General features: G+C 28.9%; 1 protein-coding gene across 4 annotated transcripts; it reads right to left on the minus strand.

The window, feature by feature from the left end:
• Positions 1–2,148: 2,148 nt before the first annotated feature.
• Positions 2,149–9,906, minus strand: LOC143914004 (angiotensin-converting enzyme-like). 4 transcript variants are annotated; one of them, XM_077434091.1, is made up of 14 exons: positions 9,580–9,627; positions 7,207–7,284; positions 6,514–6,738; positions 6,176–6,431; positions 5,899–6,042; positions 5,636–5,827; positions 5,462–5,559; positions 5,220–5,392; positions 4,678–4,802; positions 4,091–4,218; positions 3,799–4,013; positions 3,581–3,721; positions 2,670–2,845; positions 2,150–2,594 (listed from the first exon to the last, which is right to left on the minus strand). In XM_077434091.1, the coding sequence occupies exons 3-14, from the start codon at positions 6,730–6,732 to the stop codon at positions 2,521–2,523; spliced, it is 1,941 nt and encodes a 646-aa protein (XP_077290217.1). In that variant the 5' UTR covers positions 6,733–6,738; positions 7,207–7,284; positions 9,580–9,627; the 3' UTR covers positions 2,150–2,520. The 4 variants fall into 4 exon arrangements, with proteins under 4 accessions (XP_077290208.1, XP_077290217.1, XP_077290232.1 ...); XM_077434106.1 differs by lacking the exon at positions 4,678–4,802 and adding an exon at positions 4,507–4,631 and having other exon boundaries at positions 9,580–9,614; XM_077434082.1 differs by lacking the exon at positions 7,207–7,284 and having other exon boundaries at positions 2,149–2,594; positions 9,580–9,906.
• Between the last annotated feature and the right edge of the window lie 4,445 nt (positions 9,907–14,351).

Here is a 14,351-nt window from a genome sequence, read left to right on the forward strand (position 1 = left end):
TTCAACCAAGAAGGCCAACTTTCAATGTAGATAGATTTTCCATCAATGACAGCTGCACTGTGCAACCCTTCTCGCAAAAACGTTGAGATTATTGATGCGAATTAACAATTGCGAAAGACTAAAGATTTTATTCAATTTTATGGCACTATTAAATTATTAAAAATGAAGACGTTTCAAATTAATGTGTATACGAAAAAACAAATGACAATGCTTACTGAATTTTCATCATAATTTATACCAGCCTTCAAACAAAAATATTTAAAATCTTTAACTATATTTATTTTTAGCGACTTAGGAATATAGATCACAAATATTTGTCCATGGTACGCTGTACATACATATGTATATGTATGCACATACTTAAAAAAAATTGTAACAAAAGTGAAACTCTTTGTTGGTTTTCTTTGCGTAAAAAGTGACATCAAATACGCAACACCTTGTAATATCACAGAACAAGATGTGTACGTGGACCCCATTTCTCAAGGTATATAATTAAATGCTCAACAATAAAATAAACACTGAAGATTTACGAGCACTTAACTTTGCCATTAAATTCCAAATATAACACACAATGCATAAAATATATTATTATGTAAAGAGGTAATAAAAATGTATTTTAATTTGTGATGATGTGATGTGATAAGTTTATGAATTTGAATCTACATACATAGATCTATGTAGAAGATGTGTACGATTAGGTGAAATGAATAAAGCGCTAATTACTACAGAGTACGTATGTACATATGTACATACATACATATGTATATTGTGTATGTACTTTATGTATAGAGCAGGGTTTCCCAAACTTTTTCTGCAATGGAACACTTCACAAACCCGGAAATTTTAACGGAACACTTATTTTTTAATTCCTAGTAAAAATTAAAAACACATTATTTATTAAGTAATCATTTTTTTTTTAAATATAAAACTATAATATAATATAAAAATTGCATATCTCCTTGTTATCAGACACAATATTGATAGGTTGCATTCTGATGTAGCGTCGAGCCTGTTCCTGCACTTTGACTTCGTTGCAGCATAATACGAAAATCCCGCTTCGCATAAATAGGTTGTAGAAAATGGAAGTGAAACAATAATAGCTTGTTTTGAAAAATTGAGATACTTTTCTGACGAACTCCCCAAAAATCATTTAAAGGCTGATTTTTGTATTTCTGTTTCAAATCAGTCACTAATTAAATCAATTAGATGTTCATAGTCACTTGCGCTTAAGCCTACTGGCTTAGCTCTCTCGGAAAATGGATTCCGAACCCTGGAATCGTCCTTACTAGTGTTGTTTTCAAGTTATTTAGGTGTTCTTAAAATACTTTGGAAACTTATTAATCTAATTTAAAATTTAATTTAAACATCAGTGGAGATTGATCATCACTCGCCTTTCAATATGAAGTGTTTTTTAAATGTGAAGAATGATTTTTAAATGTGTTGCAGTGTATAAAACCTTTTCAAATTGTCGCGGAACATCTATTCAGGTTCAGCGGAACACTGGTGTTCCGCTGAACCTGAATAGAGACTTATAACTAGAGGTAGGACCGGAAGCGTAGTTTTTTCCGGAAACAGGGCGTTTTGGGTCTATTTTCCAGGAAATAGAGCAAACTACAAAGCTAGAGTGTAAAAAACACGGTTCATCATAAAAATGAACAATGCACGGCGAACAATAAACAAAGAACGGCACGCTTCCGGTCCTACCTCTACTTATAACCAAGCCGTAGAGTCAGAACAATTCCGACTCCGGCTTTATTTTATGATTTGACTCCGACTCCGACTTCAAATTCAGACTTTAGTAAGATCGACTTTTCTCGCCACCGTATAAAATTTTTAGGAACAAAAATAGCAATTTTCAAAATATGTATAAAAAATTAAAGGAATAAAAAAAAATGGTGTCACGACAAATCACTCACGGACCTTTCACTCAACGACATTACGAGCACGACATTTCACTCACGTGAAAACTCGCTCACGGATGTTACACTCACAGATAAATCAATCACGCGACAAATCACTCACGCAACAACTCGCTCACGGGTGTATATATTTTATTTATTTATCTGCGATTGGATAATGTGTTGATTCGTCACGATAAGTTTAATTGACTTTTGGAATAATTCTTATGTAAAAAAACAAAATCGATTTTGGCCACAAAACATCAAAATACCCCGCAACAATTTTATTTATAATGTAATTTAAAATCATGAAATTTACAAAGAAATTATTAAATTTAAATTTATTAGTGGATTTTTTCAATAAAAATAGAAACTCAAGTTTAAACATACCGTAATACCATTAATTAAAGTAAATAATAAAAAGGTATCGGAATACGTTGATTTTGTACGACTGCAACTCCACAGTCCTGCTTATAACTAGTAAATAAACCATTCATAAAAGATTATAACATATTTTACATCTAAAAATAGTTTATTCAATTTTTTGACAAATTACAACTCAAAATTATATAACTAAAGTTAAATAAAAATGTTTAAAAATATATGAAAGCTATTAATAATATCATTTGTTTATTGAATCTACTTTTGACCTTTCTTTTAACTTCAAAGCAGCTTTTTGTGGGTCTGTACAATATTCTATAAACAAAAAAAAAATCTCAGTAACGTATTTATTAATTGAAATTGCAGTGAAATGAATTGTAGTACACTTACGGACTACGCTTGGTTCCCAGCCAATGAGTTCCCCAGTCCTTTCGTTGTCTTCTTTTAACCAGCTCATTAAAGGTTGGAAATATTCTAAGAGACCAGAAGCATCCATTGTCCTCTGACCGGTAATCACTTCCATTGCATCTTGCCATGGACGAGAAGATCCCATTTGTAGCATTTTTCTATAAGAATCGTATTATTTTTATAATATTAACAGTGCTTCCACCCGGTTTCGCTCGGTATTTGTACAAACCGATTAAACATGGCTAATATAATAGTAAATATTCATTTATTTATTACTAGTGGTTATACCCGGCTTCGCCCGGTATTTGTAATACAAACAGTTTAAACATGGCTAATCTAATGGAAAAAATTAATTTGTTTTGTTACTAAATTTATTTGAATCGAAAAAAAGTAATATTTAACGACAGCCAATCACAAAGTTTTTTTTTAAATATAAGGGAATCGGAATTGAAAATTGGAACTGAGAAAGGAATCCGGAAACGGTGCTGAAACAGGAATCGGAAATCGGAACTGAAATCGGAATTGGTAATTGGAACTGAAATTGGAAGTGAAATCGGATTGAAATCTAATTCGGAATCAAAATCTGAATCGAAAACGGAATCGAAATCGATATCGATATCGTCATCATAAAAATTTTTTTTTTTTTCGATGGCGTCACGGATTCTACGAACCAAACCTTACATACAACTTTATATACATAGTTGCATTTAAAGTCTCTGTCGAAATTATATATTAAAAACCTAGAAGATTAAATTTATTTGAATCGAAAAAAACTAATATTTAACGACAGCCAATCAAAATCAAATTACACAAAGAACGAACAGCCTTTGTTTAATATATAAGATGCATACATATTTTAAAATAATGACATGAATAGAAAAAAATATACTAACGCAAGGAGATTTCCAGCATTTGTACTTTGATAAATGTCGCAATTAGTCAACTTTTTAGTGTCATCTCCAGGTACATATTCACCAGCTTCTGCACACAGGGCTTTATGGAATTGGAATTGAATAACGAAGCTTACATAATACCTTAAAGTAATTCAATGATAATTATCAAATTTTTATTTTTATACAAAAATGCATTTTCTGTAACATAAATATCTTACCTGGCATATTCTACGTCAGCAGAAACGTGATACTTGGCCGCTGCATCAAAATCGTTTTCAGTTCTTGGTACAGGTGGCTCCAAACCTTGAAGATCCTCCCTCAGTTTCCAGAAATGGCAATTGTAGTTATCGGGTGTCGTTTCACCACGGAAAATAGCATAACGGTAAAGGTCCAAAAGATAGGCAAACGGTAAGAACACGATTTTTTCAATTCCCTAAAAAAATCGGTTTCAAATACATATGTATACATATGAATGCACTTATATAATATAAAAAAGCAACTTATTTCAACCTTGCTGTATAAATGATTGATTTCAGTTTGAGCATCATCAGGTATATCGGGCAGTAATCCAATCTTTTTCAAGTGTTTTGGGGTAGAAACTGATAGAGACATCACATCCCCGACAGCTTCATGGAAACCTATAGGATATTTTTTACTTTTTATATATGTACATAATACTTATTTGGGTAATTAATTCTAAAATTGAACATAAAAATCTTAATCTGTAGCATATTAAATGAATATGTATAAAACGATATAGTATTTTTTCATAGTAAAGCCTAGGAGCTAAATTTTGTTGGTATTTATAATTTAACTGCAGACAGAACATCCCAATAAAACATACATATACATTTACATAGATATATAATAAAAAACCCTCAACCAAAACCACATTGACAGTGCATTTTTATTTTCCTTGGAGTTACCTGGATTAGCACCATTCCTAAACATGGTTGCCATGTCTTTGTATTGTAAAAAATATTGTACATGACCCATTTCATGGTGCACTGTTTCGAAGTCAATTGAATTTATATCCGTACATTGTTTAACCCTTGAAAAAAATTAAAATAATATCAATATTAGTAAATAATTCTTACCAGGATTTGCACCTTCTCTGTATACGATAGGTTGATGCTTATATTGTAAATAATATTGAATATGACCCATCTCATGATGGACAGTCTCGAAATGATTAGAATTTACCATAGTACATTCCTTAATCCTTGAAAGAATATGAAATTAAAATAATTTACTGTTATAATTTTTTTTTCATGCATACAAAGTATGTATGTAAGCAAACAATTTAATAGCAGAATCTGTTATCAAATGAATATAGAAGGGTTAATTAAATATAATATAATTCATAACTTAATTTCTAATAATATTTTTATTTTATTTATTTATTTATTTAAAGTTTGGACCGTTGTAGCATTACAGGAATTCCTAATGCGCCACAATGGTCAAAAATATAACAGAAAAGACAAGAAACAAAATAATAAATTAGACATAACAAAAACAAAACATATATATACACAAACAACTAAAAATAATAATAATTATTATTATATATCGTTTATCGTCTTGAATTCATTCTATGTTTTATGAATCCATATGTGTCAATCCGTATGTGTAGTTTTACCTGAAGTCTTCCCCATCATAGAAATCCCATGCTGAGGCATGACATATCAATTCTCGGCCATCATTAGGCTTTTCAATTATGGAATTTTCCCAAAATTTAGGTGGCATTGCTGTCAAATTTAAGGACTGGAAAAATTCATCCGAGACTTGGAACATTTTGAGGGCAGTATAATTCTAAAATCAAATCAATTTTTAACAAAATCTATAGCAAAAAATAATATAAAATCTATACATTCAATTTACCTGTGCTATCAAATTAGGAGTTATATCAATATCAGGTTTATCAGGATATGGACGAGTAAAGGACTCTATGTTATTCCATTGTTGAGCCCACATATTACCTATGTAAAGATAGCATAGTAATTAGCTTACGTCATTGAAAATAACAATTTTCGTGTATCGCAGATAAAACATTACCTAATAAATGAGCGGGTATTGGTCCGCGGCGGCTCAAAACAGCGTCTCCATACTTTTTATGAAGATTTTTCCTGACATATGCATGAATTTGCAGATATAACGGTTTCATTTGATCCCAAATAATTTTCATTTGTTGTTCGAAATCATTTGCTTCATATTCTCTCAACCAAATTTCGGCATTATTTGAATAATCTAAAAAATACCATTTGCTCTATTGTAATTTACTATACATTATTATAACGAGTGCAAAAACTATTTATTACTGTTGATTTGAGCAGCTTCGTTACTCAATTTAACATATTCTGTAAATGAATCTTTCACTTTAGCCCCAGCTTCTTTATGCCATTCAACCCAAATATGCTTTAGTTCTTCAGGATTTTGACTTGTTGCTAACAATTCAGTGATTTCTAAAAACGTTTCATGAAAATAATTTATTTATGGTAATACAAATTGTGAATTCTTTTGATAAACAATTAATTTTAATTTAAACAGCATATTTTTAAATGTATACTAAAATAATTATTCAATATTAATTGAGACCTGGTTCCAAACTAAGATCACATTTGCTGCTGTTCGAGTAGTCGCATATTTTAGCTGTAGCATAATTACTTTGCATTTCAGATATTGATTTTTGTAACTGTTCAAATTTTTCATTGGGCAAAGCAGCACTTCCTAAGAATGCGTACTTTTCAAATTTCCTTTTCAAATCAAAGTCCTGAAAATCTTGCCATTTGTAAGTAATTGTCTCTTGCCATTCAGTTTTATCGATTTGAGCATTGACCAATGAAGTATTGAGCTAAAAAAATTTTAATTTAAAAATTTTAATTATTGCATCAAATTAAATAAACGTGAATTATACAAATTGCAATATTTCGCACCCGCACTGCTTCATTTTCATCTGTAACATTCGAAGCATATGCCCACTCTGCAAGAGCTATTTCATTTTTTCTTAGAGCTGCATTTTTATCAAGATTATTCATATACTCTCTAGCTTTTCCTTCATTTTCTTCCAAATTTACATCTTTAGCAGTTACCGTTACACTAAGTATTATAGCCAAAATGGCCACGCAAAAAATGATTCCAATGCCGACTTTCATAATGGTCTAAAATAAAATATATGTGTTTTTATATTTTTATGTATCCAATTGAAGACCAGTTGATAAATTAATTTTTACAAATATATGTATAATATACGGCAACCTATGACACATTGATATAAGATCTTGACTACTTTATATAACTAAAAAAATTGACTTAATGCTGATTAATTTTGATAAATTACAGCGTTACATAAATAACGATAACAAATAATCTATTATGTTAATAACAATAACGTTTGTGAACATATTTGAATAGCTGCTAATATTATATGATTTATGATACAAGTACGTATTTTATAAATCATATCATTCATAATTTAAAGATATAATTGGCCATAACTTATGTTGGTATTAAATAAGCACATAATCATCCGAAGCATAGAGAAATTAAAAAATACATTGTATGTACATATGTACATATATATATACATATACATATATCTATGTATGTACATATGTATATGTACATACCTCTATGAAGAAATATACAAAGAGTGTTTATGTGATATGTGTAAATAAACCATAAGACATTTTGACAACAGTGCCAACCTGCATAAATAGAAAATTTGCATTATTATTCAAATACAAAAGGAGAACTTAATTATTATTCCAGTACCTATGCAAAATTTATGATGAAAATATTCTGAAGAATTTGTTATTCTTTTACGGCCAACTGAATATTCATGATTTGAATTTCAATAGAGCTTTTATGAATTTCGAAACTTTACTAAAATTAGATTTTTTTCCATATACGGACAATCAGAGAAACACAAAGTAGCATCTGTTGAAGTTGCTAGTTTTTTCTACTTGTGGACTATGGCCCGCACATCCCAAGCCGGGCCCCTGAGCTAGCATTCTTAAGCCCCCCCCCAAAATGTTTGAAAATTGAAATTAAAAATCATTTTAAATATTAAGGAGTAATACGATTGAGGATCACCTGATAAGTGATAACATATTACATATATATTTTCACAATTTTCAAATAAATATCATGGTGTAAAAGTAATAGTTAAGGTATCACCGACAAGTTACTACTTGAACATAACTACGAATTACGAAGACGAAAGACACATCTCAATTTCGTAACAAATTAAAAAAAAAATTGATCTCGGTACTGGGCTCTCAGGCTAGAGCCATGGCTGTCCCCGATGCCCGGGCCTTGTTGTGGACATTAATTTGTGTATTTATATATGCACATACATCGGTTAAAAATTACACCAAGAAGGTACCGAAGGAAAAATCGGAAGAAAATTTGCGAAGTGTCTGTGTCATCTAACAATATACATATACATAAAATTGGTATAAAATGGTTGTTTCTATTTTTTACTGCTATATGGTACTTTAACTTTAAACGAGTTTCAGAAAGGTTCCCATAAAAAAAACCTCAGCACACAAAGCGTTTCTGTTTCATTAATTCATTAATGGAAACAACAATATATGTATTACACATATTAACATGAATATAACACACACATACATATATTGAAACATTATTGGTAAAGATTACTATTTAATTACCAAATTTTCCATAAGATTGCAATCAAATGATGAATTGACACTAACAATCTGCAATCAGTTGTTCGATCGCTTTATATTATAACATATTATTTTTGAAAAATGATGGAAATTAACACTTGTGATATCAATTTTTATTTACATAAACATGATTTGATAAAAATATAATCTGTATAAATATATAAATAGCTAGCTAAAAACTGTTTCGGAATTATATGAAAAATATTTTATATCATTTTAACGAAGCAAAATAATTAATGATATTTCATGAAATACATTAAAATAATAAATTACTGATGAATATTTAAAATAATTACCTGCAATGGTAAATACTAATTTAATATGATATGTAAGTTTATAAATCAGGTTACAAATATTTAATATTTTTCTATAATTCACTTTTCTGGCATACTGATATTTTGCATATTGTGATAAAATAATAATTTTGTACATATTATCACTTTTTCAATAATATAAAATACTAGTGTTTTTAACCGGCTTCGCTCGGTATTTGTAATATAAATCGCTTAAACTTGGACAATCTAATAGTAAAAATTGTATTAAATTTATTTGAATAGTTTTATTTTATTTAAATTTATTTGAATATTCATTTATTTTTCTATGAACCAACAATAGTTACATACAAAGTCTCTTTATTTTTTATTTTATTAATTGAAAAATCAACAGACAGGATGTACAGAGATAGGTATAAAAAACACAAAAAGTAAATAAATAATATATGTAACACCCGAGTCCAATAATAGATTTTTACAAAAATGAAAAAGATAAATATAAGGAAAACAAATTAAAAAGTAAAGAATAAAGGCATGACAAAATATGTAGTACATTGCATAATTAAACTATAGTATTAAAATATTTGGAAAAGGTTATAAGATAGAATATAAGAAGAAATTGAAATTTACAAATATAAAAAACAAATGAAAAAGGTAAATACAAAATAAACAAATGAAATGGAAAGGAATGAAAGCTATAATATGATTAAATAGCACATTACATAACTAAACTAAAGTATAAAAATAATGGAAATATTGGAAAAATAGAATAGAAGAAAAAATGAATCAATCGGTCAAGATTCTCTTGATGTTAGACCTGAATTGATGTAGGGAAATACCAAACAGATCAACCTCATTCAGCTCTCCGTTAGTCTCTTTCGAAATTATATATTAGATTTTATCAAAATTTTTGATTTTAATTTGCGGAAAAAGCTTAATTTTCATATTCATATGTATATTATCTTATGCGTTTGTTTAATAATATGTGCTAATGGAAAAGTTTATAAACTTTGACAGAAATAAATATAAAACGTACCGCTTATCGCCGTTTCCCTTCACTAACTGATCTCTGAAATGGAACTCTGCTTCTTTTATATGAACTCCAACTTATAGATATTTATTAGTGTGCAACTGAACAGAATATTGATAAAAATTTTATGTTATTGTTTTTAGTGCAGATTTTAGTTAGCAGAAAAATTTCAGCTAAGATACAAATATTTTAATATACATATGTATATATATTCAAGACATAAACTTTCTAAAATACGAGGTTTTCAAAATATTTATAAAAAGTCGTACTTGTACACCACTAAAATCCGCGCAAAGATTTCGACACAAGATGAAATAACAAGATATAGATTGCAAAAAAGTATAACGAAAAATTTCTAAAACACGTCTTCGTAGAGGTCAAAATCTACAAAACCGGTCAAGTGACAAATATGAAATAAAAGTTCAATGAACGTCTAATAATGTTGATGATTTTTTTTTGGATTCACCTTACATTATAATACTTATACTTTTATATTATATTATAAAAGATATTTGTACAAAGGCATTTAAAATAAAACATACATGTACATAATTTTCTGAAGTTCCAAATCTTCGAAATCATTTTCTTTCGCTACATATTATATACGTATAGTATAATAATCAGACATGTAACCAGGTTTTGAAAAGAGTGATTTGAAAAAAAATGCCATACAATTTAGATGCCATAAGTCTCGTTTAGCGATTAAAATAATTTAAACTACATATATAAATACATGCATATATACAAATATTTATTTATATTATTTAATAAATAAATTCCTTTGCATTATTGCATCCCCTCGGATGTGCCCGAAGTTTTCTTAAGTTGTGCATGTTTACTTAAAACATGAAGTAAACATGCCAACTGAGTATGTATATATTCATAAATACATATGTATGTACATAAAACTAAAAAGTCATTGTAGGGTAATGAATAATAAAAAGCGTCATCTGTGTACAGATCAATGAGACTTTAGAATACGATTTACACATAGGATTGTTATACCTGTTTTGATTTTTAAAATAATAAAACTTTCATTTTGCCATTTCATAATAAAACTTGTAATTCTTAATAAAAATTATAAATTCTCTAAACCTATCTTACAGGTAGAATAGGTTTAGATAGATAGATAGAAAATTTAAGACAGTTTTTATTTTTCTTTTGATGAAGTAAATGAAGAATGTGTAAATCTCACAATTAATACTTGATTTTGAGATACATAGGTATTTATGATTGAGGTATAAATATTAAAGATAAAACCATGTACCATAATAAAACCAGACATTGATAATTTTTCCCAGTAATAAGAAAATTTTCTTTTTAACCGTTTTTTTCCTGTCTACTTTTTGCGATAAAGAAAATTGAACGCCATAATACATATAATATTACGAGTTATCGAAGTAGTACATGCATATGTAAATACAACTATTATATGTATGTACATATATTACATAGTAGTGTACCTCACATGGCTCGTGGGCCGGAAGTCATTATAAATTAATGTTATTAAATAAAATATGTAAAAAAAAATCTAGCATATTCTACATGTACTATGTTTTCAGCAACACATGGAAAAGTTCTTTGTCCCATTATTTATATAAATTGAAGTGTTATATATTGTGCTGCAATAGATATTATTAAAAGTTAAAAATAAACAGCAGTTTTTCGATCCTTTCGCTTCGAGGTAGTTTCACCATATTAAAGCTCATTTACGACAATAGCCAGTGGGAACGATTTTAATTTTAATCGATATTAGGATTATTAATTATTATGAAATGAATATTATTCAAGCTACTTTTATTCGTATTTGAAAGAAAAAGTTGCAGGGACCATGTCTCAGATGGAGATAACAGTTATTGTACTTATCTCTTATGGAATTCGGCAAACTCTTTTGAAAATTGTATATTTGCATAGCAAGACAAGTAAACAAACATTCATCTGGAAGGAGATTAATAGTATTTGTTTTATGGCTATTTAGCTTGACAACAAATATATTAGTAAATAAAAACAACACTTGAAATTACTATAAAGTTATATGAAAATGAATATTTATAATAAAAAATTATGACATTATCCCGATACATTTGTTTTCAACTAGAAATACAATTGTGTGTAAGTAATGGCAACGTATAATGTATTATGTACATTATGTAAATTACGAATTCAACAAGCTATGCGGGGTGGAACATAAAATTACACACCATCATCCTCAATATAACAAACAGCTGAATGTGGTAAAAGAATTTAATATAAGTATTTTTTCAGCGATTGAAATGTTTTATATAGCGCCATATCAAGGTTGAGATTTAACTTACAATCTCCATTGTTGGCACATAATATAATATTATATATGCTCTCGGATTTTCTTTTGAAATACATACATAAAAACCACCAGAAATCTAAATTCTTTTTGGTAAATACAGTATTAGTATATTGCACAATAATACTGCATAGTATAAATCGGTCTCCGTGACGGGCCCGAACGTGAAACGCCCGAAAACGCAAATATCGGAAGGCAAAGATCGAAAATCGAAAGATCTTAAGTCGAAAGATCAAAAAAAAAGGTGCATGGTAAACGGTACATACTTAATTAATTTGCGCGAGCAGGATACAACAGGAACAAGAGGAACAGGCTTTTCCTCCCGTATTAATGTGCGCGCGCAGAATACGGGAGGAAAAGCCTGTTCCTCTTGTTCCTGTTGTACCCTGCTCACGCAAATTAAGTGAGTATGTACCGTTTACCATGCACCCTTTTTTTTTTCTTTCGACTTAAGATCTTTCGATTTTCGATCTTTGCGTTTTCGGGCGTTTTACATTCGGGCCCGTGAGGTAGACCCAGTATAAATATATACTGTACTATAATTTCTAGAATTTTATATATATATATATATATATATATATATATATATATATATATATATATATTAAACAAAATATGTATATATAAACAAAATATATAAATATAATATATAAACAAAATATTGCTTTGAATCTATTCAATCACTCTATATGTAGAGCATTAAGTTCATGAAATATATGTACGAATAACAAGGAAAATTCTCTTCACCGAACTACTAAATTTCACAGTTCGGTGATTAATCAAATATTACTCAAAAATATTATACCTTTCTTGACCACATGTTGCTTGTGAATACTTTGTAAATGCAAACCGAAAGCAGCAAACGTCAGAAACAGACTGGCAAGGAAAAGTCACCAACGCGATTTCACGTGGGGCAATCACATTGTTGGTCACAATTTAGATAAAGCGCGACGAGGTCTCCTATTGAAATTTTTGGCGTTACCAAACGAACGTACGTTCCAAGTTCATCGAATGAACCAGATCAAGTGACGAGATTCATTGGGAAAATCGTTTGCAAGCAGCGTGAGACAATAAAATAAAAACCAACAACAAGCTTCACAACTTTCTCCAATCGAATGAAAATGTCTAGTTTATTATAGCAAAATTATTGAAGCCATTGGAGACATGGAACAGGCTAAGATAAGTTGCCACTACTCACGTACCTTTTAGACCAGGGCTATTCAACAGTATGAGTATTCAATGCTTCGTCAATTGACCTTCTAAATATGTACATATGGCCATACTACATATAATACGTACATATAAGCTTAATCAAAATTCTTTGTATTCACATCACACAATGAAAGGATAATCAATGCACAATCACTACCACTGAGAAGGATATGAGTAGAAAACTTTAGTTAACGCTTTAAGAATTATGTATATATGATGTATTATGAAATGAAATTAAAAATAATTTAAATCCAAAATCAAAATAAATTTTGATGCATAATCAAAAAACAAATTTTCTTTTTTTTCTTTTCATTGTTTCAATTTCAGCAGATATATATTTTTTTAAATTTAATATTAGCTTGAAATTCTCTGGTTTACACCAATTATTCTTGGTAATCCTTTTCAAGACGCACTCGAGGTGCATTCACAATTGAAATATGTATAATCTATGCATGTACACGATTCAAGGGAGTAATGTACCTACATACATATGTATGTAATTTAAAATTTATCATTCATTGATGGTTAAATAAATAAAGTAAAAATATATATGACAGTAATAATAAATAAATTTTTAATGACAAATATGGTTCTCATAAAAGATAACGCATTGTAGTCTAGTCATAAACAAAACAATATTGCAGTAATTCAAATATTATGTTGTATTGTGAAAAATAAATTATATTTACACCAACTTGATCATATCAAATGCGTATGTACATATGTATGAGTAATATTTAATGCAATGAAAATTTGCAAATATTAGCCAGTCAAAACTGACCACTTAATAACTTTAGTTGTGTCCTACATTATATTCTTGTTAAGTGACAGACCCACACTGGTGGTGGGATTCAACAATGGTAAACGGCTTGAATTCCTATTTAATAGATTAATGAGCTATTGTAGGCAACAAACATAAAACTATATCTTAGCTCTAAATATATCTGTGAAGTGAATTTTTACAAGGTTTATATTAGGTTTACTTTGCCAATCTGGTCAGACAATATTTTTAGCATTATGTATACTGAATGATTTGAATGGCTGTTACTAATTTACAAATTCACAGCAAAACAAAATAAAATAAATAATAAATTTATAATTGTTTTGATTAAAATTTGTAATTTTTTAGCGTTTTTAAGAAAATCTTCTTTAAGGATTTTCTAAGATCAAAAATAATTTTTCTAAGAACAATAATGAAATTGATAATTTCGTATTACTTGCATATCGAAACCAGAGATCTGGAGCA

This window comes from Arctopsyche grandis, chromosome 1, assembly GCF_051622035.1.
Source record: "Arctopsyche grandis isolate Sample6627 chromosome 1, ASM5162203v2, whole genome shotgun sequence".
Lineage (NCBI taxonomy): Eukaryota > Metazoa > Arthropoda > Insecta > Trichoptera > Hydropsychidae > Arctopsyche > Arctopsyche grandis.